General features: G+C 46.9%; 3 protein-coding genes and 1 pseudogene across 5 annotated transcripts; 2 read left to right on the top strand and 2 right to left on the bottom strand.

Annotated features, from left to right (window-relative positions):
• The first annotated feature begins 6,292 nt into the window (after positions 1–6,292).
• Positions 6,293–12,090, top strand: LOC136546732 (TORTIFOLIA1-like protein 2). Of its 2 annotated transcripts, none has more exons than XM_066538703.1 (8): positions 6,293–6,557; positions 7,142–7,911; positions 8,356–8,550; positions 8,643–8,745; positions 9,369–10,012; positions 10,554–11,261; positions 11,478–11,659; positions 11,762–12,090. In XM_066538703.1, the coding sequence occupies exons 2-8, from the start codon at positions 7,288–7,290 to the stop codon at positions 11,817–11,819; spliced, it is 2,514 nt and encodes an 837-aa protein (XP_066394800.1). In that variant the 5' UTR covers positions 6,293–6,557; positions 7,142–7,287; the 3' UTR covers positions 11,820–12,090. The 2 variants fall into 2 exon arrangements, with proteins under 2 accessions (XP_066394800.1, XP_066394799.1); XM_066538702.1 differs by having other exon boundaries at positions 7,137–7,911.
• A 414-nt stretch (positions 12,091–12,504) lies between these two features.
• Positions 12,505–13,698, top strand: LOC136544318 (cytochrome P450 76M5-like; annotated as a pseudogene).
• A 1,894-nt stretch (positions 13,699–15,592) lies between these two features.
• Positions 15,593–18,277, bottom strand: LOC136546731 (uncharacterized). Its single transcript, XM_066538700.1, has 4 exons — positions 17,268–18,277; positions 17,049–17,160; positions 16,374–16,426; positions 15,593–16,246 (listed from the first exon to the last, which is right to left on the bottom strand). The coding sequence occupies exons 1-4, from the start codon at positions 18,180–18,182 to the stop codon at positions 16,022–16,024; spliced, it is 1,305 nt and encodes a 434-aa protein (XP_066394797.1). The 5' UTR covers positions 18,183–18,277; the 3' UTR covers positions 15,593–16,021.
• Positions 18,278–18,561: 284 nt separating this feature from the next.
• LOC136546730 (protein STRUBBELIG-RECEPTOR FAMILY 5-like) lies at positions 18,562–23,604 on the bottom strand. 2 transcript variants are annotated; one of them, XM_066538699.1, is made up of 16 exons: positions 23,268–23,604; positions 23,038–23,176; positions 22,833–22,909; positions 22,681–22,746; positions 22,495–22,566; positions 22,304–22,375; positions 22,108–22,179; positions 21,639–21,704; positions 21,290–21,355; positions 20,944–21,212; positions 20,622–20,875; positions 19,858–20,123; positions 19,613–19,733; positions 19,400–19,536; positions 19,077–19,233; positions 18,562–18,941 (listed from the first exon to the last, which is right to left on the bottom strand). In XM_066538699.1, exons 2-16 carry the CDS (start codon positions 23,062–23,064, stop codon positions 18,807–18,809), a joined length of 1,857 nt encoding a protein of 618 aa, XP_066394796.1. In that variant the 5' UTR covers positions 23,065–23,176; positions 23,268–23,604; the 3' UTR covers positions 18,562–18,806. The 2 variants fall into 2 exon arrangements, with proteins under 2 accessions (XP_066394796.1, XP_066394795.1); XM_066538698.1 differs by having other exon boundaries at positions 22,833–22,904.
• Between the last annotated feature and the right edge of the window lie 74 nt (positions 23,605–23,678).

The following is a 23,678-nucleotide window of genomic DNA, read 5'->3' as shown; positions in this document are numbered from 1 at the left end:
GGGACGGAGGGGATAACGTTACAAACATATCACTAAATCATACCATGCAGGGTAATATGTTTCAATTCAGATTTCAGCAGCAAATCGTGGCTTTTTTTTAGCAGAACAAACCGTGGTTGTGATGGAACTTTTGGGGCCTGTTTGATATGGGGCTCCGGGGTGGCCCAGCGCCCTTCAGCTGCAACTTGCTTTGTTTGATTTGTTTGGCCCACTAACGAGCCAGGCCTGTGGGCTACAAAATACCCACTCTCTCATGGCCAGCTTCAGCACTCGCGCGATGCCTCGAGTCACCTTCCCAGCTCGGTGGTGTTTCTCACCCACCGCTGACCGCTCAGGCGCTCCCTTCCTCCTCTGTTTGGTGTCCTGGCGGATGCCCACCACCGATGCCCCCCGCACCCCAGCGACCACCACCGACGCCGCGTCGTTCGTCGGACGTCCTCCTAGGTGCAGCTAGTCAGCGACGGACACGAAGGCGGCGAGCTCGGCGATGAGGTGCGGGTTGGGGAGCGTAGAGGCGTCCCGGAGCAGGAGGAGGAGGTACTCGGCGGAGACGTCGATGAGCGGGTTGCGTCCGGAGGCCGGGTGCCGGACGAGCACGGCGAGGAGCTTGTTGCGGATGATGAACGTGCCCCGCATGAGGAGGATCCTGAGCCATGGCGGCGGCGTAGGCAAGCGGCGAGCATGACGCGGTGGCCGCGCGGGCGAGCAGCGAGCAGATGAAAGCTCTAGTTTGGTTTTGGTGAATTGATAAAACCATAAGTGCTAACCTAGTTTATCTAAGTGATCATGAGATAGGTAGCATTATTCCAAGTGGTAAAGCAACAGTGAAGATCAAGATGATGGTGATGCCATGGTGAAATGTCCTAATGGCTAGAGGGGGGTGAATAGCCTATTAAAAATTTCTACAACAACACTTAATAAACCGGTTAGACAATTATGAGGCGAAGCAAGTGTTGCGCTAGCTTACTAAAAATACAAGCCACCTACCACAATTCTAGTTTCTATTGTTTCTAACCACACAATGACTATGGCAATACACTAAGTTAGTGTGCTCTCAAAGGCTAACTAAAGAGCCACACTAACCAAACTAACAAGCTATCACGACTAGCTAAACTAAAGAGCTTGACAACTAGTTTACGGTAATGTAAAGAGAGAGAGAGCAAGATGGTTATACCGCCGAGTCGAGGAATGAACCAATCAATCACAAGAATGAATACCAATTAAGACTAACCACATTGGAATCAAATGATGACACAATGATTTTTTACCGAGGTTCACTTGCTTGCCGGCAAGCTAGTCCTCGTTGTGACGATTCACTCACTTAGAGGTTCACACGCTAATTGGCATCACACGCCAAACCCTCAATAGGGTGCCGCACAACTAACACAAGATGAAGATCACACAAGCCATGAGCAATTCACTAGAGTACCTTTTAGCTCTCCGTCGGGGAAAAGGTCAAGAACCCCTCACAATCACCACGATCGGAGCCAGAGACAATCACCAACCTCCGCTCGACGATCCTCGCTGCTCCAAGCCGTCTAGGTGGCAGCAACCACCAAGAGTAATAAGAGAATCTCGTAGCAAAACACGAACACTAAGTGTCTCTAGATGCAAATACTCAAGCAATGTACTTGGATTCTCTCCCAATCTCACAAAGATGTTGAATCTATGATGGAGATGAGTGGAAGGGCTTTAGCTAAGCTCACAAGGTTGCTATGTCAATGCAAATGGCCAAGAGAGAGAGCTTGAGCCGGCCGTAGGGCTTAAATAGAACCCCCACGAAATAGAGTCGTTGGCTTCTCAGTCCACTAAAAAATGGGGCGACCGGACGTGCCGGTCAGATCGACCGGACGCTGGACCCCAGCGTCTGGTCACGCGATGCACGCCACGTGGCCCCTGCTTCAAACGATGATCACTCGATCTCAACGGTCATTTGTACATTGAAGTTGTGACCAGACGCGCTGCTTCAAAGTGACCGGACGTAGGACCTCAATGTCCGGTCGTTTTCAGTAAGCATCCAGAGATAATTTTTCATGACCGGACATGTCCGATCACCCTTGACCGGACTCACCCAGCGTCCGGTCAGTCACCCTCTTCACTGTGTGCTGCCATGTCAGCAGGACCGGACGCGCCCCATCAGCGTCCGATCGAAGACCTACACCAGCGTCTTCGCTGCTTCCACTGACCGGACGTAGGACCCCAGCATCCGGTCACTGCGTGACCAGCGTGACTAACTCCTTTTCAACTCTATCTTCTTTACCCTTGCTCAAATGTGCCAACCACCAAGTGTATCGCCTTGTGCACATGTGTTAGCATATTTTCACAAATATTTTCAAGGGTGTTAACACTCCATTAGATCCTAAATGCATATACAATGAGTTAGAGCATCTAGTGGCACTTTGATAACCATATTTTGATACGAGTTTCACCCCTCTTAATAGTATGGCTATCGATCCTAAGTATGATCACACTCACTAAGTGTCTCGATCACCAAAACAAAATGGCTCCTACTATTTATACCTTTGCCTTGAGCCATTTGTTTTTTCTTTCTTTCTTTCAAGTCTAAGCACTTGATCATCACCATGGCATCGTCATCATCATATCATGATCTTCATTTGCTTCACCACTTGGAATGTGCTACCTATCTCATGATCACTTGATAAACTAGGTTAGCACTCTAGGTTTTATCAATTCACCAAAACCAAACTAAAGCTTTCATATGGTGATGATCAAGTGCTTGGACTTAGAAAAGAAGAAAGAGAAAAATAAAAAGCTCAAGGCAAAGGTGAAATTGATAATACCCCATTTGGATGTAGATATTGGGACTCAGGAATTGGAATTAGTATTGTGTAGCTGTCAATTCCGTTGTTTGGATGGCTAAGAATTCGAAATTGGTATTTGAACACAATACCAATCGTTATTGCCTATATCTGATCCTCCTCATCTCTAATACCAAGCCAGACCCCTTCGTATTGTGTGACATTCGTCCCTCGATGCCCCCCGACATGCCCCTTCTTCTCCATGGCCGGTGTGGCCCTGCCATGGCCCGTCGTGATTCGACCTGCATGGGGTCGAGCTCCCCCATGGCCGCATCTGCCGAGATTCGACCGCCTACCTGGGGTTGAGCTCCCCCATGTCCGCGTCTACCAAGATCCAGGTGCCTAATTGGGTCAAGCCCCCCATGGTCTCGGCTACCAAGATCCGACCGCCATGGCTGGGTTTGAGTTCCCCCAGTCCGCGGCTGCTGAGCCCGAGATTCGCTCGCCATGGCCGGTGTTAAGCTTCCCCAGCGTTTCAATTCCATGCTTTTGCATCCAAACAAGAAATGGATTTGGGCTACTTGCTATGATTCCAAAACCCAATTCAATGGTCATCCAAACAAAAATATTCAAATTGTGGCCATTTCAATACCATGGCTGCTTTGGTATTGAACTCAATTCAATTCTAGCCCCTCCAATATCTACATCCAAATAGACCCTAAGAGTTTTTTGGTTTGGTGATCGAGATACTTAGCAAGTGTGATCACATTTAGGATCGATAGCCGTACTATTAAGAGGGGTGAAACTCATATCGAAATACGGTTATCAAAGTGCCACTAGATGCTCTAACTCATTGCATATGCATATAGGATCTAGTGGAGAGCCAACACCCTTGAAAATGTTTGTGAAAATATGATAACACATGTGCACAAGGTGATACACTTGATGGTTGGCACATTTGAGCAAGGGTAAAGAAGATAGAGTTGAAAATGAGTTAGTCGCGCTGATCGCAGAGTGACCGGACACGTCCGAAATTGGTACCGAACGCGTCCAGTATTTTATCCACTCTTGGAGTAGTCAAACAGAAGTGACCGGACACGTTCGGAATCTGTACCAAACGCGTCTGATTTTAGACCCGAGGTGAGCGACTAAGTGAAAGTGATTGGACTCTAGCTCAGTGGAGTGACCGGACGTTGACAAGTTACTGTTCAGTGTCAGGTCAAAGTGATATAGCCCAAAGCAGGACTGTAGAGTGCATGTGAACTAGCTAGTCTCGGGTTTTCAGCGCAATAATTGATCAGACCCTGGGAGCGTCCGGTCCAGTGTGATCGGACACGTTCGGTCGGGCCTGAGCGGCTCTAGGAGCTCTCTGGACTCGACCTGACACTGCATCTCCTACGTCCGATCATTTTCTAACAACACGTTCGATCACGTAGTATTATTGTGCGTAGAGATAGCCATTGGGCGCCGATGGCTAAACAATTTGAAAGGGACACGTGGCGGTCAGGCTGCGATCGGACGCAGCGACCCAACAACTGTATTGTTTGGGTGTGTCTATAAATATCGTTTGGCCGGCTCTAGCCCACTCTCTTGGCTATTTGCATTGACATAGCAACCTTATGAGCTTAGCCAAAGTCTTCCCACTCATCTTCATTATTGATTCATTATTTTTATGAGATTAGGAGAGAATCCAAGTGCATTGCTTGAGTGATAGCATCTAGAGACACTTGGTGTTCGTGTTTCGCTGTGGGATTCTCTTATTACTCTTGGTGCTTGCCGCCACCTAAACGGCTTGGAGCAGCGAGGATCGTCAAGCAGAGGCTAGTGATTGTCTCCGGCTCCGATCGTGGTGATTGTGAGGGGTTCTTAACCTTTCCCCGTTAGAGAGCCAAAAGGTACTCTAGTGAATTACTCATGGTTTGTGTGATCCTCATCTTGTGTTGGTTATGCGGCACCCTATTGAGGGTATGCCATATGATGCCAATTAGCGCGTGAACCTCTAAGTGAGTGAATCGCCACAACGAGGACTAGCTTGCCGGCAAACAAGTGAACCTCGGTAAAAAATCATTATGTCATCATTTGATTCCAAGGTGGTTGGTCTTCATTGGTATTCATTCTTGTGATTGATTGGTTCATTCCTCGACTCGGCGGTATAACCATCTTGCTCTCTCTCTATTTACGTTACCGTAAACTAGTTGTCAAGCTCTTTAGTTTAGCTAGTCGTGATAGCTTGTTAGTTTGGTTAGTGTGGCTCTTTAATTAGCCTTTGAGAGCACACTAACTTAGTGTAGTGGCATAACTATTGTGTGGTTAGAGATTATAGAAACTAGAATTGTGCTAGGTGGCTTGCATTTTTAGTAGGCTAGTGCAATACTCGTTTCGTCGTATATTTGTCTAACCGGTTTGATAAGTGTTGTTGTAGAAAATTTTAATAGGCTATTCACTCCTCCTCTAGCCATTAGGACCTTTCAGCAGAGCACCGCGGCGGCGCAGGCGAGCGGCGAACAGGACGCGGTGGCCACACGGCCGATGGCGGCCGCGAAGGTGCCGTTGAGCTAGGACAGCCAGAGCAACACGCACGCGGCATTCTGCCGCGCGGCCGTATCTCTCCCGCCTCGACGATGCCTTGGTCTCGTCGCAGATGGAGACGTTGAGCAGCGCCGTGACACCGTGCTCCAGCAGCAACTTGACGGCAACATTCTGGCGCTAGGAAGGCTGGGAATGAGGTGCCATGGGCTTGCTCGTCATCTGCTGTTGTCGCCGAACTTGCCCCGGCCATTGCCGACTCAAGCTCACCACGACCATGGCTAGCGCCTAGCAAGTGCTCGATAGAATGCCGAAAAGAGAAACAGGAGGGTAACTTCACCATATTCCAGATGCAAGGGCATCCTATCCATCTGTACACCAAATCAAACGCAATTCCAACCTGACCTGACTCACTAGAAACATGACAATCAAATAAGAGGGGTTGCACATGGGAGCCCGGCTTTGGCTGGCCACAGCCAGGCCAGCCGTCGAGCCACCCAGGGGCTCCATATCAAACATGCCCTTGAATTCCGGGCTGGGCTCGGATGGGCCGGTATGCGACTAAGATATGACTCCACGGGCCCGAGCTGGCTGCCTTTTTGTCTAGCCCGCTGGCAGCTAGTTACCCGCGAGTTCGAAAATATGTCTCTTGCCTGTGGGCCCGTACCTATATCGTCACAATTTCACAAGACGACTCCTGCATGCGCTCCCGTATCTGTCCTGTAGTGGCAGGATTCAAACAAGGGAGCGAATCTCCGGGCAGTGTCACTGAACTGTGGGCCCACAACCTATGGCCCACATGTCAGGTACAGAACCACGGCGAAATCCGAATCCCGGCACCCAAAAGCGCGAAAGCTGCGGCAACTCGCCACCTCGATCGACTTCATTGCTCCGTTCACGGAAGCTCTCACGTCCCCTCTCCGTGACAAGTGGGGCTTCATCCTCCACATGACCCACATGTCAGCGCGAGAACGGCGTGGGTGAGAAGGGGAGAAGGCGCCCCCGGTGATACCGCCTCGGAGGCAGAGAGGTCAGGAGGACTGGAGGAGCCGAGGGGGGAAGATGACTTGTCCTCGGAGTTGGCGCTCTCCTCGGCGTGGGAGAGAGAGGAAAAAAGTGTAGAGAGAGAAAGTGAAAGAGCCGGAGCCCAACCAATTCAAATCCCTACTAGGCGTAGGCGAGGGCTTCCGTTCCAAGCCTGGGCGTGCTGTGGTGCTCCTCCGGGCGGGCTCTCGCACGGAGAGATCTCCGAGCATCCCTGCTACTCCCGCTGTACGCGCTGCTCCTCCTCAACCTCAACCTCACAACCTGCGTGGCATTTGCGGCTGCTTAATTAGTCAAGTGGGTGTCCTTGTTTCGCTACGCGATTTAGTTTCTGTGAGATTCCTCTTGGAGGTAGGACATACGGGAGTGGGGATGGAGCCGGGCAACCGGCGATTTCACAAAAATTTCCCTCCCAATGGTTGGTGGGAGTAGTGTGCTTCCGTTTTTAGGCTACTCTCGTATGCGTGTGATTTTGTTTTTCGCTTGGATGTGCCCAGATTGCTCTCTGATCTCTATATTTGTAGTGTTTAATGCGCGAGCAATGCGGCAAGTGTAAGGGCGAGATACGGGCCTGGTGTTGCTTATCTGAAGTTCACTGACGCTTAGTTTTTCTTGGTTGGTTTTAGTTAGTTATTTTATGTGTCGGTACATTTCTGAATCGAACCAGTGTTCCAATTGGATCTTCGTGTGGATGATCTTATTGTTTTCGGACTCAGATTTGTCATTCTCTTACTGAATGCTCAATTTTTGTTGCCTCCCAGGTGTATCTGATTCCTTATTTGAATTCATGTATGTTTTGTGTTTCAGATCAGGTAAAGGAATGGGTGGGCAAGGTACAGGAAACACTGCCTCTGTTCCCCTGTTGGGGAAGGCACTGTCCCTCTCCTTGTAAGTTTTCCTGTGAGCTCTCTGCTGCTGTTCAGGGAGCGTTATCCTGTGATAGTATCAAAGCACCAAGATGAAGTCCAGTGTGGTTACTACAAAGGGCAAGGCCGTATTTGAGTTGAAGCACAAGCTGTTCCAAGCTGTTAACAAGATTGGTGACCGAGACACTTACCAGATTGGATTGGATGAGCTCGAGAAGACGGCGGATACCCTGGCCCCTGACATGATTGGGCCCTTCTTGTCATGTGTCATTGACACTGATGCTGAGCAGAAGAGTGCAGTGCGGAAGGAGTGCATCAAGGTGATTGGCACTCTGGCACGACTACATGGAAACCTATTGGCACCACACATGGCGAAAATGGTGTCCAGTGTGGTTAAGCGCCTGAAGGACACCGATTCAGTTGTTAGAGATGCATGTGTTGACACTTGTGGTACCCTTGCAATGTGTGCCAGAAGTTATGGGGATGGTGGTGCAGCGTTGGTGACATTGGTGCGCCCCTTGTTTGAATCATTGGGTGAACAGAATAGATATATTCAGGCTGGGGCAGCACTGTGCCTGGCCAAGGTTATAGATGAGAGCAATTACTTCCCTGGGCCTGTGCTCCCACAGATGCTTGCCCGTGTTGTTAAGCTGCTCAAGAATCCCCATTTCATGGCGAAGCCCGCTGCGATTGACTTGATAAGAAGCATTATTCAGGTTTGCACTCTTGCTTTTGTTTGTGTAAGCAATACCAATCCACTAAGACCTCTTCGTGTGTAAGCACATTTTCACAGGCTTTTCATGTTATACAGATGACTTTGCATGTTCATCTGACCTTATAATTAGTATCATGAGAAAGAAATATTCTTCTGTGTAATATTTGCTATTTAATCAATGGTTAGTCAGATTGGAAATACTGCAATCTTCCTACAAAGCCGCATGGCTTTCTTGCTTCCTCAAGTCTAGATTCATGCATCGGATTGCTAGATTGATTGATCACTAATATATGGTGTAAATTCAGCAGCACTTCTTAATATCTTTCAAGAAGTACAGTAATCATCTTCATCTTCAGTTTGGTTTCATAGCTTATAACTACCAATCTACCATAAGATCTTACATTGTGTTAGTGTACTTGTTTTTTCCTGCGCCCCTCTTTTTCAGGCTGAAGGTGCTTCTACAGAGCAGGCGTTATCATCAGCTCTAACAAGTATTATGGATGCGCTGAAGAGTACTGACTGGAATACAAGAAAGGCTGCCTCACTAGCTCTTTCAAGTATTGCGGTCAGTTCTGGGTATTTGGTTTCCTCTTTCAGAACTTCCTGCCTTCGCTCCCTTGAGCGCAGTAAATTTGACAAGGTATTGTATCCCTTCACTCCCTTGTACCTGTGGAATTTATGCTGTAACATATTTCTTTTTTTGGTTTACTGACTTCATGCCTCCTATGCTAGGTAAAACCAGTACGTGATGCCATTATACATGCAATTCAGCTGTGGAAAGCTATTCCAGGGTCTCATACTCCTGAACCATCAGAAGCTGGATCATCAACAAAAGGTACAAAAGATGTTCCTTTAATTTACATTTAACAGTTGATATTGATCAAAACAGATATAACACTGTTTGTTTTCTTGATTTATTTCAAATCCGTTAATCTTTATTTTATAAAAAGTTAACATACATATATCTTTCTTGTTCTTCATTAAAAAATATTTTATTACCAAAATAAATAAGCTAAGCAGAACTCACATGATGTTTCTGTATATAAGCAACTCTATTCTCATTTGTCAACTCTTCCAAGATTATGCATCTTAACTCAGATAATTAATCAACTAAAAGAGTCAAATAACTGAAAAAGTATCCTAGTTGCTGAGGCAGCAATTGCTCTTAGATTTTTTTTTTTTTGCGGATCATGGTTAATGTTACACAACCCATGGATTCCAACCTTTCTTTGAGTTCTATTATTCAAAAGAAAGTGTGAGTTTAAATGGCTATTAAAGAATACTACAATACCATGTTAATGCCTTATGGTTTATGATTAACGTGTAATGCTGCTAGCTAATGAGATCCTTCTACTATTTTTTTCACATGTTCTCTTTATTGCTTCTGCATTTTGCTTGTAGTCAAACAGAGTCACTAACATAGCTTATTTTCTATTGCCTATCAATGTGTTCTCACAGAGAACTTCTTTGGAGACCATCATGACGCTAGAAGTATACATGATGGAGGATCAAGAGATACTTCTTTTAGGAGAACAGACCATGGGCCTTCCGTATCTGTTATCAGTGGTAGTTCTATCAGTTCAGCAAAGCGGAGGTCTCCTTTGTCTATCAACAAAGTTGCCCTAAACAATGCTGCAAATTTGCAGCGAATGAAGTCTGGTGATTGGCGTGTTGAGGTGTCAGTTCCAAAGCAGAATATGATGCCACTGGTTGACAATGATGAGAAGGGATCCAGTAAAGTCTGCATCCTAAAAGATGCAAAGAGAAATGCATATGAAAGCGTTGATGTAGACAGTAAGTTTGACTATGACATTATGGATGATAAACAAGAATGCTCCTCTGTGTCAGAAGTAGCCAGCAGGAGTTGTGAGACAAAGCATGTCACTACTGCTCAGGAATGCACTGAAGATTGTGATTCAACACAAGTTACGGAACAATGTCCCAGGGGTCGAGAAAGTAAGAGCATAGACTCGACAATTACAGATGTTACTGCTCATGGCGCACATAGTTGTTGTCTGAGTGCTATGAATGAATTGGCCATTGTTAGGAAGCAACTTCAAGAGATGGAGAGGAAGCAAACAATTTTTTTTGATTTGTTGCAGGTAACTGTCATGCTTTGAGTTGTGAAGATATTGTCAATTTGATTTGTGTCTATATTTACCTAATTATGGAGTTGTATATATATCGATCAATGTGGTAATAGTGTAAGTTATACTGCAAAGCTAATAATTCCAGCTATATGGGATGTATAATATTTTTTCTCGAACATGTGGGATGTATAATATCATTTCAAATTAGTTGCAGTTCTTCAGTGTGCACTTTATGTTCTTATACTAGCCTACAATATTGTTAAGCTTCTTGGTTATTTATGATTTTGTTGAACACTGGCACCCTGAACTGTGAATCTGTTGTCTTATTTTTACATTTTACTTTCTTCAAACTCTCCACTTGCCAATTTAAGTAAAAATGGCAATGCATATTGATGGTAAGGATGATCGTCATCAAATTCTGTCAAGTTTTACCTTGCCACTGCATCATGTAGGAAAAAACTATGCACCATCTGCAAATTCATATGAAGACACCATGTATGTAAAGAAGTGACTTCATATCTTTTCTCAAATGATTACCCCCCTCTCATTGTAGGAATTTATGGCTAGCTCAGCGGAGAACATGTCTGTGCTAAATTTGAAGGTGCACAACTTGGAGAATGCTGTAGACAAAACTGTGTATACAATTACTCAGAGCGAAAGCCGGTATCATCTTCCTGGCTCCAAATACTTTAAGAACCAAAGCGTCTCTTCTTTGCCTAGGCTTTCTACTTCTACACCTAGATCATCTGTGGATGTTAACTACAAGCCACCACCAATCTCACAGTTGAAACATGAGAAGAAGTGGATGCGTGATCTACCATCTCGGGGCTCAAACATGTGTTCTAAAGAGGGAGCTGAATTTCCAAAGGATCATGTTCGCAGTAAAGTTAGGAAGTTTGAGCCTGTGAGCTCAGAGAGTAACTTGGGAAGATATGTTCCAAGCTCAGCAAGAAGTCGAGCACCAGGGGTTAAAGGGACTTATCCAGTTTCATTTACCAGTTCCTGTGAGCAATCAGGACTGCGAAATGCATTATGTGCCTCTAATCAGCCTGGTGAGTTTCAAGATACTGATGGCATGGAGCCTGCATACATGGAAGCCCTGAACTGTCGTGATTATGATGATCTGATTGACCTAATGGATAGAACTGGACCAGTTCTTGAGAAGTTGTCGTGCGAGACAGCAAGTGAGCTTTTGAGGGTTATAGCCGACCAGTTTCTTAATAAAAAGTTCTTCGACTTGGCACTGCCTTGGCTTCAGCAGGTAACTTCACTAGAATTTGTTTTACATATTAGATTGGAACTCGGTTTCCTTGCTGTGCAAGGCTAGTCCAGGACTATATATGTAACCCGTAGCTTATTCCTTTCATGCTTTGCAATCCAAAAATTGCATCTGGGTATCTGCTATCGTACAGTAATGAGTCTAACAAAAGCTTGTGGAACTTACTCTTGCCACTTTGATTTGCATGTGTTGCCCCAGTTAGCAGATTTAAGCACGATTTATAAGCCAAGTCAGCTATTTGCATCTGTGAGAGCACAAAAGGAGTTCCTTTCTGCATTGGAGGAAGCTGCAGCAGGTGTATCCACGGAACCAGCCTTGAGGATTGCAATTGCACAGCTCGCATTTAAACTGACCAAAGCTTTTGAGCTTGGCCCATGCAGGTAATAAATGTTGTTCGTTGCCAAAAATTAAACTCATGTCATCAATCCTCCTACTTAATCTGGATGTCTTGTGTTACTCACACACCCATTCTGTTTTTGCAGGAAAATTTCAACCAGAGTGTGCAGAGAAAATGAAACTATCCTGGCCACTGCAATGTGAAACGTTCCTAGGCCATGAAGCAGTGCTTTAGTGAGCTTAAGTTCTTCACTTGTAGCTGTACAACCTTTGTAACGCTGTATGATCTGTTTAATTAGTGTGTGAAAGACTAGAAGATCTCTATAGAGGTTGATAGTTTGGTAGTTTAAAACATGCGTGTTTTGGTTCTGTACTGTAGGTCTGGAAGCTTTTGACGTGTAGCAATGTGGCATGACTGAGCTTGTGAATTTATGCTTGGTGCTTGTAGACGAGGCCGTACAGATTTTTGCTTGAATTATCTATGACCCAGAAACACTATCATATTCATACCTGCATTTCACTTCCTGTCCACAGCATCAGGTCTATGTCCTTTTCCATAGTTCTAGTCCTAACACAATTCTTACAATGGAAAATAAATGCAAAAGAAAGAAGAAGAGTAAAATACACCGGAGGTACATTAACTTTCGGTGAAGTGTCATCTAGGTCCAACTTTGAAACTGCATGTTTGGGTCCATTAACTTTCGTTTTGTGTCATTTAGGTCCATCAACTTTGACTCATGCATTTTTGGTCCATGACCTTTTAAAATGGTTCACTACAGGTCCACGCATGCATGCACGCACGTTGACTTTTTACGTCGGTGGAGCCATGCCTGCACTCGCCGCCGTCGCTCGTCTGCCGAGCATGCATGTGTGTTTTCCTGCTCGAATCATGACGAAAATGGAAGCTCCGACCCTACCATGGCTCATCTGCAGCGCCGTGGGGGAGGAGAAGGTTCGCGAGCTCGTCCGCTGCCTCAGCCGCCGCGCCGGGCGTGTGGCGCGTGTTGTTCTCGGGAGTGCTCAACCTCGTGTCCAACGTGCTCTTCTCCGAGGACATAGTGGACCTGAGCTCCGACCGCGTGCAGGAGCTGGAGACGCTGGTCAGGAACACCGTGGAGGAAGTCGTGAAGCTGAAGCCCAACCTGTCGGACCTCTTCCCTGCACTCTCCGTGCTCGACTTGCAGGGCCGCCGCCGGCGCACCGCCGAGCACGTCAGGAAGTTCTACGACTTCTTCGACCCTATCATCGGCTGCCGTCTGAGCGCAGGCGACGGCGACAGGAAAAATGATTTCCTGGATGTGTTGCTTCAGCTTCACTCGACGGATCAACTCAGCCTTGAAACGATCAAATCTTTTCTTTTGGTACGTGAGCAATCAGCTCGCTTGGAATTGATACTCTCAACTAATCAGTCAGGAGCATTTATTTTACTTTTCCATCCACGCGCAGGATCTCTTCGCCGCCGGGACGGACACAAACACGATCTCGGTGGAGTGGACGATAGCCGAGCTGCTCCGGCACCCGACCGTGATGGCCAAGGTCCGTGAAGAGCTGCGGGACGCGCTGGTCTCCAAGCCTCACCCGGACGAGTCGGACATCGACAGGCTGCCGTACCTCCGAGCCGTAGTGATGGAGTACATGCGCCTGCACCCGCCGAGCCCGCTGCTGATGCCGCACGAGGCCATGGCCGACGGCGCGGAGGTGGGCGGCTTCGCGGTGCCCGCCGGCACCAAGGTGATCATCAATCTGTGGGCGATCATGCGCGACCCAGGGGCGTGGCCACGGCCCGAGGAGTTCGTGCCGGAGCGGTTTGTGGGCACGGACGTGGACTTCCGTAGCAAGGACGGGCGGCTGGAGTTCATGCCGTTCGGGGCCGGGCGGAGGGAGTGCCCGGGCCTGCCCATGGCGACAAGGGTGGTGACGCTGCTCCTGGCCTCTATGCTGCACGCCTTCGAGTGGAGGCTACCCGAGGGGATGCAGCCGGCCGACGTGGACGTCACGGACCGGTTCGGCACGTCGCTTAGCATGGTCACGCCGCTCAAGGCCGTGCAAGCACTAACCCTGTCATGATTCGAGCAGGAAAACACGCATGCATGCCCGGTAGACGAGCGACGGCGGCGAGTGCAGGCATGGCTCCACCGACGTAAAAAGTCAACGTGTGTGCATGCATGCGTGGACCTGCAGTGAACCATTTTAAAAGGTCATGGACCAAAAATGCATGAGTCAAAGTTGATGGACCTAGATGACATAAAACGAAAGTTAATGGACCCAAACATGCAGTTTCAAAGTTGATGGATCTAGATGACACTTCACCGAAAGTTAATGGACCTCCGGTGTATTTTACTCAAAGAAGAATAAAAGAACGGAAGCTGTCTGTCAGAACCAGACAGCAGATTCTGTGCAGCGCTACATCATCCATCCCAGTTCCAGTGTATACGTTGCTTGCATGGAGCTGCATCCCTGCGCCGTAAGGGTGGGCGCCGGCGTGCATATATGGGTCGGCGAACGGATTGTAAGGAGCTTGTTGCTGCTGCTGTGGCATCGTCATCTGCTGTTGTTGCTGCTGGAGCATGAAGGCATGTTGCTGCTGCTCCATGACAGCTATCTACACGTTCCGGCAGTGGCGAAGCCACGTTCAGCCGCTGGGGTCGCCCGACACCGACGATTTCCAGCGAACGTATTATACGTACTAAATTTTCACCGTGGAAGACCCCAGTAAAAAAAATATACGACCCCAGCAGCCTCCACTAGTCCAGCGTCCGGCCCATTGTCCATCACCAAGTTAATAAGCCCATCGTTTAGGTGAAGCTAGCACGTTCAGGCTAATAAGCCCACCCTGATGGCCCATTTTGCACTGCACATGCCCATCGTCCAGAGTCCACCGCAGCAAACTAGAAGTCCAAAGTCCAAACGTCTCGTCTCGACGCCTCCGGCTCTCCTCTCCGACGCTACAGCTCCCATCGCTAGGGCGGCGGCGATCGACAGATTGCGACTCGCCGGCGCCGGCTGTGGCAGCCGGTGGCGCTCGCCGGGCACTGCGAGTCTGGGACATGCTCTCAGTCTCAGCTCTCTGAACTCTGAATTTGCCAATTTGGAGACAGGGCATTCTCGATGTATTTTAATCATATATATGGCTGTTTGCACATGAGCACATCAATATCGTCTACATCTACTTTAGCGTTTAATTATGTGACTAATTTGATAGGCAATCAAAGCACATTAAAACTTACAGAGTTCAATGATCGTTTCAATGAGGTAAACTCTTAGTTGCTCACTCAGATTGCTGCTTTCAACCCCAAGAGTTCTTTTGAGGCTTTCAAATTTGAGAGTTTAATGGAGTTGCTAAGTCATATCCTGATGATTTTGATTCAACACAACTAAGGGATCTTGGTCGTGAGCTTAATATTTATATTGATAATGTGTGAGCTGATGAAAGATTTGCCAACTTGAACACTATTTCCAAACTTGCTAAGTTGATGGTGGGTACAAACAAGCATCTGGGTTTTCCTTTGGTGTGCCACAATTCCAATTGATGATGCGATCATTCGCTTTTACAAGATGGAGGACCATAACCGCGGAGGGAACCTATAGGAGGTAACTACTACTGTGAAAGCTTTTTTCTAAAATTTGTCGGTTGCTATAATGCTATTTTATATTTTTTTATATATTATGTATGGTACTGCAACCTTAAAGTTAGTACTATGGTTTGTTCCGACCCCGATGGCAAATAATCCTGGCTTCGCCCCTGCGTTCCGGGCTGCGGCAATGGGATTTTGGAGGTGTTGAACGGGTCGTACATCGGCTACACTGGACCTGATGACCGCCTCGTATAGGCTGTCGAGGACGGGTCGGCCGTGGGAGCCTCCTTTCTGATCTCGCGGCCTTCAAATTAGCAGAATTTCTATCAAAACCATATGCAATTTCTGGTTCCTATCAAAACCAGTAGAAATTAGCAGAATTTCTAGTGGTTGCGTTGCTAGGCTAGCAAGATTGTTCATGCATTCTTGTACAAGAATTCTGGCAAAAGTTACATGAGACACAAAGTCACAAACAAAGAATTCTGGCGAAAGTTACATGAAACAAACAAAGAATTCTGGCGAAGTTACAAACTGGTGATAACGTAATGGTATCGTACTGTCGTATCTGGTCCTCCATTCCCTTCTCAGCAAATTGAGCGGGAGAACTCAAAAGCAATAAGAAATAAGAAATCAATTGTTACAGAAAGGTTACAGCTCCTAGCAGAACAAGGAAAAACCTCGGCATCCAGAGAATTGGTTATTACAAACAGCTTCAAATAAAAAATACAACATTGCAAGATTGGGTCGAGCCATCTGGGGGCTGCGCGCCTTCTCGATTCATTTTCTGACCATGCAATTCAAGGCCAAAAAGGGCGTATTTGTTCACCACTCCTATGCCTTCATCTTTCTCTTCTTGCCCTTGCTCTTGCTCTTCTTAGATTTGGCCTTGGTGGTTGCTTTGCTCTTGTAGTCAGGAGCTTTGTACTCGGGCACATCGCGGAGCCCCAGCTTTGACAGAACAAGACAGTACGAGTCCCAGTCGGTTCTTCGCAAGTATTTCAGGTATTTCTTCCTCTTTTGGACCATCTCCTGAAGCCCCTTTCTAGAATGTTTATCCTGCATCACAACAGTGCACACAAGTTACTTCTTTGAATCAAGATAAAACAGTTCCAAAATCATTGCTCCAAGATGTTGCAGTAAACCAGCAGAATAAATCATAAGGGAGGCCTAGGATTTTGCATACCTTCTTGTGGAGAACAGCTGACAGATGCTTGATTTTCAGAGTCAGTTGGGCAACTGCAAACGAAATATGGACATATCAGTAACACGCATCATGATTCACATACAAAAGGCAACAAAGCAACAAGGCATACAAATACACAATGCTCAACATCTTTAAACATACATCAGATCTGCTATGAGACCTAGAAAAATAAAAAGGGATAAAAGTTCTGATGCTTAGGTGATGCTTTTTCCCCAGTGAACAAGAAGGTCTGACAGCAAGGGATTGACAAAGCTGAAAGGTGTTCACTATTTAGCTCATATATAGCTACATGTTTGTTTCATATATATAAGCATCAAATAAACAACCAAACATTACAAATCAACTTCGTAGCATAAATAATAAACACACAGTTTCTGTATACGTATTATGCAACCTCAAAATGAACAAAGTGTGTGAAAACAATGAAAAAGTACTATCTAGTTAAGAACAAATACTGCGTTTGCTATTCTTATTTCCGCATAATTGTGACTACATCTTTCACTAGTAGAACGCCTGCTTGTTCGCTATTCTGATTTCCGCATAATTGTGACTACATCTTTCACAAGTGGAATGCACGCTTGAACTCGTGTTTACTTTGAAGAAGAGCGTAAAGTGTTTACTTCGAACTCAAGAAGAACAGAATAAAGTGTTTACTTTGAACTCGTGCAGACCCACAGTCATTCTCGGACATCTTGAACTCATCCCTCACCCTTTGGAACTCCAATTTCATCTTCTCTTCGGATGACATATGATCTGGATGGAAGTACTGAAGATAACAACTTGGATCAGCAGTAGTAGATCACATTCTAATCCTAAGATGTAAATACGCTAAGGAATACTTTAGTGACCAGGAAAATAAAAGGCCAATCTCACCTTCTCTAACAACTCCTCCTGCGGAGGCCGACTCATGTAGTCTAGCGTCAGCTGACCGCCAAGGTTCAGCAGTGAAGGTATGTTTAATGGCAGAGCCAGTTTTTCTTGTTTGTTCAGGTTCCCAATGCAATTCTTGATTTCCGAAAGTTGCCCGGAAAGCCGGTTCTCCTGCTTCTCCAACTCCGCCAGCTTGGCAATCCGCCCCTGCAGCTCCTTGAGCGAGAACCACTCCTTACCGTCTTTGACCACAACCGCTGGCCGGAGCTCCCCTAGCCTCTTCCCAAGCTCTTCGTAGCTGTAGTGCCTCAAAAGCGCAATGGTAGAGTCCTTCTCTTCCTTCTTCGCACCTACACCCTTCAAGTTCCTCTGTAGCTCTGGGTTGAAGATGTTGCTCTGCGGAGTCAGAAACGGCGTCGGCGGACGATGCGGCGTCCGCGGCGGGGAGCGCTTGAGACTCTCTCGGATGGCATCGAGGCCGGTCACCCTCTGCCCAGCGTTGGCGCCCTGGGCGACGCTGTTCTTCTTAAGCAGGTCCATGAAGGAGGGGCCGGCTCCGGGAGCGGAGGGGGACGGCGGGCCGCCGGTTGGGCGGAACTCCCCGAGCATCCGGCGGACATCTTCAAGGGACGGTTTCGAAGAAGGAGCGCCGCGCGCGGGGTTGGGGCGGGGCAGGTTCGTCGGAGTGGGCGACGTGGGAGACAAGCGGAGGCGATCTTTGATGTCCTGGAAGAGCGAGGACGACGGGTTCCGCGGCGCGCCGGGGTTGGGGGGCGGAGAGGAGGACGGGGAATGCGCGGTGTCGGGGTCGCCGTTCGCCGGAGGCGGGGGCGGAGGGAACGGGGGGCTCGAGGAGAAGAAGGCACGGGGGACGGGGAGAACGGGTCTCCTCCGCGGGGTGATGCGGCGGAGCGCCATGGCGGCGGCGGCGGCGGCGGGTGGAGGCGGACTGGCGGAGGCTCACTTCTTCTCCGGCTATATGGTTTTGGTGAAGACGACGAGAGTTCCGACGAGTGGAGGCGCGAGCGATGTGCTGCGGCCTGTCTGCGGAAGTGGGCCCTGCATATACTTTTGGGCCGTCACGTAGTCGGCTGGCGAACTGGGCTGAAGCCTGAGCCTGCAAGCCTTGTGGCCCATCTCTCAGCATTTTTTTAATTTTTTTTGCCTCTTTTTCAAATACTCCTATATATTTTCTGGCGGCAACTATATACCGCCGTTTGGTTTGGCGGTAGCAATATACCGCCAGTTCTCTTGGCGGTAAGATGTTTTTTTTTTTTCAAAAATAGCTGCACATATGTTTTTAGCTTATATGAACAGAATTCAATACAATTACAATGTCACTACTCACTAGAACACCCACTCTATTTTTACCTTACCTAAATTAACCGACTTGTTTGTTGCCACACTGTTTGAGCAACCAGATTGTCTAATAAAGCCTTTTCTTTGTACAATGGCATGACAAGAGCGGCACACCTAAGGTTTCTGTGACAGTTTCAGCAACTGGGCAGCAGCAAGATGGACGCAGAAGCAGAAGCAGAAGCATCACCAGTCAGAATCGTCGCTTCGTTGTGAGACGCTGCGGTGGCCACCCAACCTCCTGTTGCTGGTGGTGCGCTGGACGCATTGGAGGAGCGACTGCACCACCTCTGACATGGATGGCCGGAATTCTGGATCGGACTGCAACACCACCAGAAACCAATGTTCAGAGTAATTCAGTTCCGAGTTGATGTTTGTTTCAGGGGCCTTCAGCGTTGTAGCTGAAACAATTCATCACTGGATGAAGATCATCTCTGGGTATTTCGATCGATTCACCTGGACACAGCGGGCAAGGACACCAGCGAAACGGGACAATGCCTTCGGTGGATATAGGCCTCGCAGAGCTGGATCTGCCAGAGCTTCCAAGGCGTTGATGTCATGAAGCTGTGGAGTGACAAACTTGACCAAGGACTGCTCTGCTCTAGGCTTCGAGCTGGAGTCACAAAACGACATCAGAATATTAACTGCAGCCATGTTTCTGAGCATGGCTGACAAACACAATGTTTCACTTCCGCAGGCAAGCTTTGCTTGTTCTGGAATCACAAAATGTGCAGCCCAGAGTGGAAGGATGCTATCTTCTTTTTTCTTCAATTAATTACCTGTCGTAGGGCTTCCGACCGGTCAATAGCTGAAGCATGACGACACCAAAGCAGTAGACATCGCTCTTCATAACGTAACCTGATGACCTTGTGCACTCTGGAGGATCGTACCCTGGTCCCAGGCTCTCACTCGTATCCTGCAGAGAGTTGGTTATCACAATTTTTTACATTCATGCTTTGCTCAACAAATTCTTTAAGAGACATTCTGCAAACCTCATAGAAGCATGCAAGGCCGCAGTCAGTGAGGTGAGGGTTGAGGTCAGCATCAAGCAAGACGTTCGATGCCTTAATGTTCTTGTGGATCATTGGAGGTGAACACATGTCATGTAGGTACCTGAATCAACAAGAAATATCAATATCCCTTTCTTTTGAACTACGAACATCATACCCCCTCTGTGCCTGAAGCTGTATTATTTTTTTATCTAGGCCTAAATAAATATTACTAGCTGTCAACTTACTCCAGAGCACAAGCTGTACCAACAGCAATCCTTACGCGGGTGTCCCAGGTCAGCGGCTTGCTGTAGTCGTCGGATAAGTGCAGAAAGTCATAGAGGGATCCATTCATGTTGTAGTCATAGACCAGCATGTAGTGCCCAGGCTCTGAGCAGTAACCAACAAGCTCAGAGATTTTTGGATGGCGCAGCTTGGAAATGCTGTTCACAAGATCCATGAAGTCGCTGCTTCCTGAGAAGCTCAATGGATCAAACTTCTTAACGGCCAGCACCTGATTTTTTTTTGTGTGCGTGTGAGAGAGACAATAAGGACAACGGGAATGCAAGGTGTACGATCAGTATGAAGTGCCAACTCAAGATTTTGCTACAGAACATATTTGACGCGTATCGATAATAATTATAATCAAGTTCAATTCAACTATATGGTACTATACTAAAAAAAAAGGGCGTACCCAGTGCAGAGAGCTCCCGCTCTGTGCGGGGTTTGGGGAAGGGTGTCAGTGGCAAGCCTTACCCTCGCCTGTGCAATGCGAGGAGACCGCGACTCGAACCCGGGACCTTCCGGTCACAGGCGGTAAGACTCTACCGCTTATATGGTACTATACTATTGAAAAATAATTGGTGAGTAGCTTAGAACACTTTTGGACAAGATATTGCATGTGAAAGTTTAAATTTTATAGATGCAGAAGGAAGAATACTAAAGTTTTATCAGCAAACAAGTTCCTTTGGCATGGGTTTAACCGTTTAAGAAGGCAATGGTAAGGTCTTACCCTTCCATCAGCATATTTTGCCTTGTAAACGCCACCAATTGTCCCCTGACCTAGTAACCTGCTACTATGGAAGCTGCCAGTGGCTGCTTGTAGGTCTGATGATGAATAAGTAACAAGGTTGATTGGATCTGTGGTCCGCCTCGAATAGTTTAGTTTGTTCTCGAACTCATTGTCACTAATCGACTTGCTAGGCATTGCAGACGGTGTCCTACTGCTTATTGACGAGGAATGCTCCAGTGGCTTCATGTTGATCGCTGAAGCAAAGAAAGCAACATGAGCTCTTTACCATAAATGTTAAAAGAAAGCAAAATGAACTCTTTACCTTTCCCATCATCAACTAGCGGGGTAAATGACCGGTTGTGACCTGACTCGTCCATGATGTAATGAGATGAGGCAGAAGAGGTATGGTTCCTCTTCAACACAGACAAGAGAATCAGAGCTGCAAGAAGCACTGCTATCACAATCGCTCCGATGACGATACCGTTTATTCCACCACCAGTACCACCCCCTCCACCTGAAGAGCCTCCCAGCGCAGAGCCCTTCTCCATACCAGGAGGAGCTGACCCGGACGACCACTGGTTCCCTCCAATCCTTCAGAATGTGTCAAGGACTTTTAGAATTCATCAACAGCAACAAAAAGGATTATAGCGGATGGAATTACTACTTACTGTAGATTACTAGTGTCTTTTAGTTTACTTGGGATCCACCCAGTAAACTTGTTGTTCTGCAGATTCCTTGAGCACAAAGGGGAAGCCGTTATAGCTTAGTTCTCAGAAAGATAAGTGTAGTTTCCACAAAGTATGCCCAGTAAATAGGCTATAGAATACCCATTACATGCCTAAAACTGGCAACACAGTTTTCACCGCTGCCATTTTTTCACTGAATTATTAATGTTGTGCTGCTGTGCGGAGGCAGCGCAATGCATACGTGGAGTCATCAGGACAATATTGCTTTTTAATGTACTTGCGAAAAAGAGTAGTTTTTATGCAGTGAGTGTTTATTTTGAGATATACTTACAGATCCTCGAGAGGAAGTTTGGCTAGAACATCTATATGACCACTGAATTGGTTGCTCTCCAAATTCCTGCATACATTTCGAAAAGAATGGCACTCATTGCAGATCTGAAAGAGTGTGTGGATGAATTGCTACCATGTGTAAATTTCAGTTCCTTTAGGGCAGTCCCAATGCTAGAAACCAAAGGGTAGTTTCTATGTCTATTAATTTATGTAGACACTATATATAGGAACTATGTTCCCAATGGATAGTTTCTACATAATAACTTTTTGTCCAATCACATGTCTTCTCTCTCCATCATCTACCAATCGCGTCTCTTAGTGCCTTGGTTCTCATGTAGACATGGTTTCTTATAAGAAACCATTTCCTCATCTCTCTTCTATAATGAAAGTGCCACATCATCTTTTTGCTTAGTTGACCCTAATTAATGAACATAGAAACCATCTAGTTTCATGGTTGGGAGTGCCCTTACAGCGTCTTGAGGTCTTTTAGGTGCTGAAAACTCTGGGGCAGGCTGCCTGAGAAGCGGTTGAAGGAGAGATCCCTGATGAAACAATTGAGGTTAGTCATACAGGACAGGCTTACTGCAGTAACATTCTAGCAACTACCGTAGATAACAAATTCCTGTTATAGATACCAAAAACTTGGGAATTCGCTGCTTGACTTACAATGTTGAGAGCTTTGAAAGTTGTGAAAACATATCCGTCAACTGCCCACTTAGGTGGTTCTTGCCCACATTTCTGCAGTTTAATCAAATGAGGAATTATATGGTGATTGATGCAAACAAAAAATCACAGACGTGTGAAGGGAACAGAAAGCAAACAATTAAATAGAGTGCAATGTGAATTGGAATTCCTACAGTGTTTCCAGATCACCCATCTGAGATATCGAATATGGAACTCCTCCGGTAAAAGAGTTTCCGTAAAGATTTCTGCGTCAATAAGAAAAAAAAACATAAGAGAATGTGTTGGGTTAGGCATGAACCCACGCACGCAAAAAAAAAAAAAAAAAAAAAGTTGAATATGGATGAGAACCGGAAACTCACAATTGAACCACATTAGGTGGAAGCTGGTATGGAAGATCGACGTTGAGATTGTTATTGCTGACATCACTGTACTACGTAAAACAAGGAAAATTCAACTAAGTTACATTACCACGATGGTCAGTGCGGTACAGGAAATCACTGGGGCAACTCACAATTTGGTTACTGATTTCAGGCCTGATAACTGATATCCTAGCGAGCCGCTTAGTCCAAGCCCTGACAAGTTACTGCTCTATGCAACATGATTATTTATGGCGCTGTTAAAAATGTCATAGAAAACTAAAAGAAAAAAAGGTACTTTCATAGCGCTGTTAAATGCTGAACAAGCAGTGAAATCCTGAAGGCATTTCATTTGCGTACATTTCTGTGACAGATGAGCCGCTGCATTCTATCCCCTTCCACTCGTCATCGTCGTCGCAGGGATCACCACCGCTCGATTTCCAACCGGACAATTGCGATGGCTTGTTCATACTATCGAACATCACATTGAGCGCAGCAACTGATATTGCAGGACAGGACACACGATGTTCAGTCAGAACCATGACCGATGCATACACAGAGAGGGCACAAAGAATCCGGCAAACCCTCACCGTCAGACTTGTCGGTCTTGGCGACCGCGGGCGCCGCCGCAGAGAAGAGGACGGCCAACCAGACGAGCTGCTGCGGCGGCGGCAAGGCCAGGGGGCGCCGTCGTCGAGCCATTGCGCGCCCAGGGGAGCACGGCGCGGTTCAGCTGAGAGCGTGCAGGAGGAGACCCCCACGCGCGTACGTCGCCGATCTCCTCCGCCTTTCTCTCATGGATTCATGGGGGATACAGGTCTCGCGGTGGGAAAGTACGGCCTTTCCAAAATTAGGAGACGGAGGAAGAGACGGGGGACAGAGATGGAACGAAACCGTCGCCATTGGAGCAGCGCGTGTGTCGCCAAGCCATTGCTTTGAATGGTTCTAATGTAATTATTAGTTATACATTATGATGTCAATCATCAACAAGATCCGGGAGT

This window comes from Miscanthus floridulus, chromosome 3 (genome assembly GCF_019320115.1).
Source record: "Miscanthus floridulus cultivar M001 chromosome 3, ASM1932011v1, whole genome shotgun sequence".
NCBI classification, from domain to species: domain Eukaryota; kingdom Viridiplantae; phylum Streptophyta; class Magnoliopsida; order Poales; family Poaceae; genus Miscanthus; species Miscanthus floridulus.
Note: the sequence above shows the minus strand (reverse complement) of the source record. Positions and strands in the feature narration are given on the sequence as shown.

Bases quoted from the DNA above. Each gene is read 5' to 3' on its own strand.
- LOC136546731 (XM_066538700.1), bottom strand. From the start codon at position 18,182: ATGGCGCTCCGCCGCATCACCCCGCGGAGGAGACCCGTTCTCCCCGTC. The intron at 17,161-17,267 runs GTGAGATTGGCC...TGTTATCTTCAG, and splicing joins AGGAGGAGTTGTTAGAGAAG to TACTTCCATCCAGATCATAT. The intron at 16,427-17,048 runs GTAAACACTTTA...TTTCGTTTGCAG, and splicing joins TGGGTCTGCACGAGTTCAAA to TTGCCCAACTGACTCTGAAA.
- LOC136546730 (XM_066538698.1), bottom strand. From the start codon at position 23,379: ATGGCTCGACGACGGCGCCCCCTGGCCTTGCCGCCGCCGCAGCAGCTC. The intron at 22,180-22,303 runs GTAAGTCAAGCA...TTGTTTCATCAG, and splicing joins CTTTCAAAGCTCTCAACATT to GGATCTCTCCTTCAACCGCT. The intron at 19,537-19,612 runs GTTTGCAGAATG...AACTCTCTGCAG, and splicing joins GCCTTGCATGCTTCTATGAG to GATACGAGTGAGAGCCTGGG.
- LOC136546732 (XM_066538703.1), top strand. From the start codon at position 7,288: ATGAAGTCCAGTGTGGTTACTACAAAGGGCAAGGCCGTATTTGAGTTG. The intron at 8,746-9,368 runs GTACAAAAGATG...GTGTTCTCACAG, and splicing joins AGCTGGATCATCAACAAAAG to AGAACTTCTTTGGAGACCAT. The intron at 11,660-11,761 runs GTAATAAATGTT...CTGTTTTTGCAG, and splicing joins TTTGAGCTTGGCCCATGCAG to GAAAATTTCAACCAGAGTGT.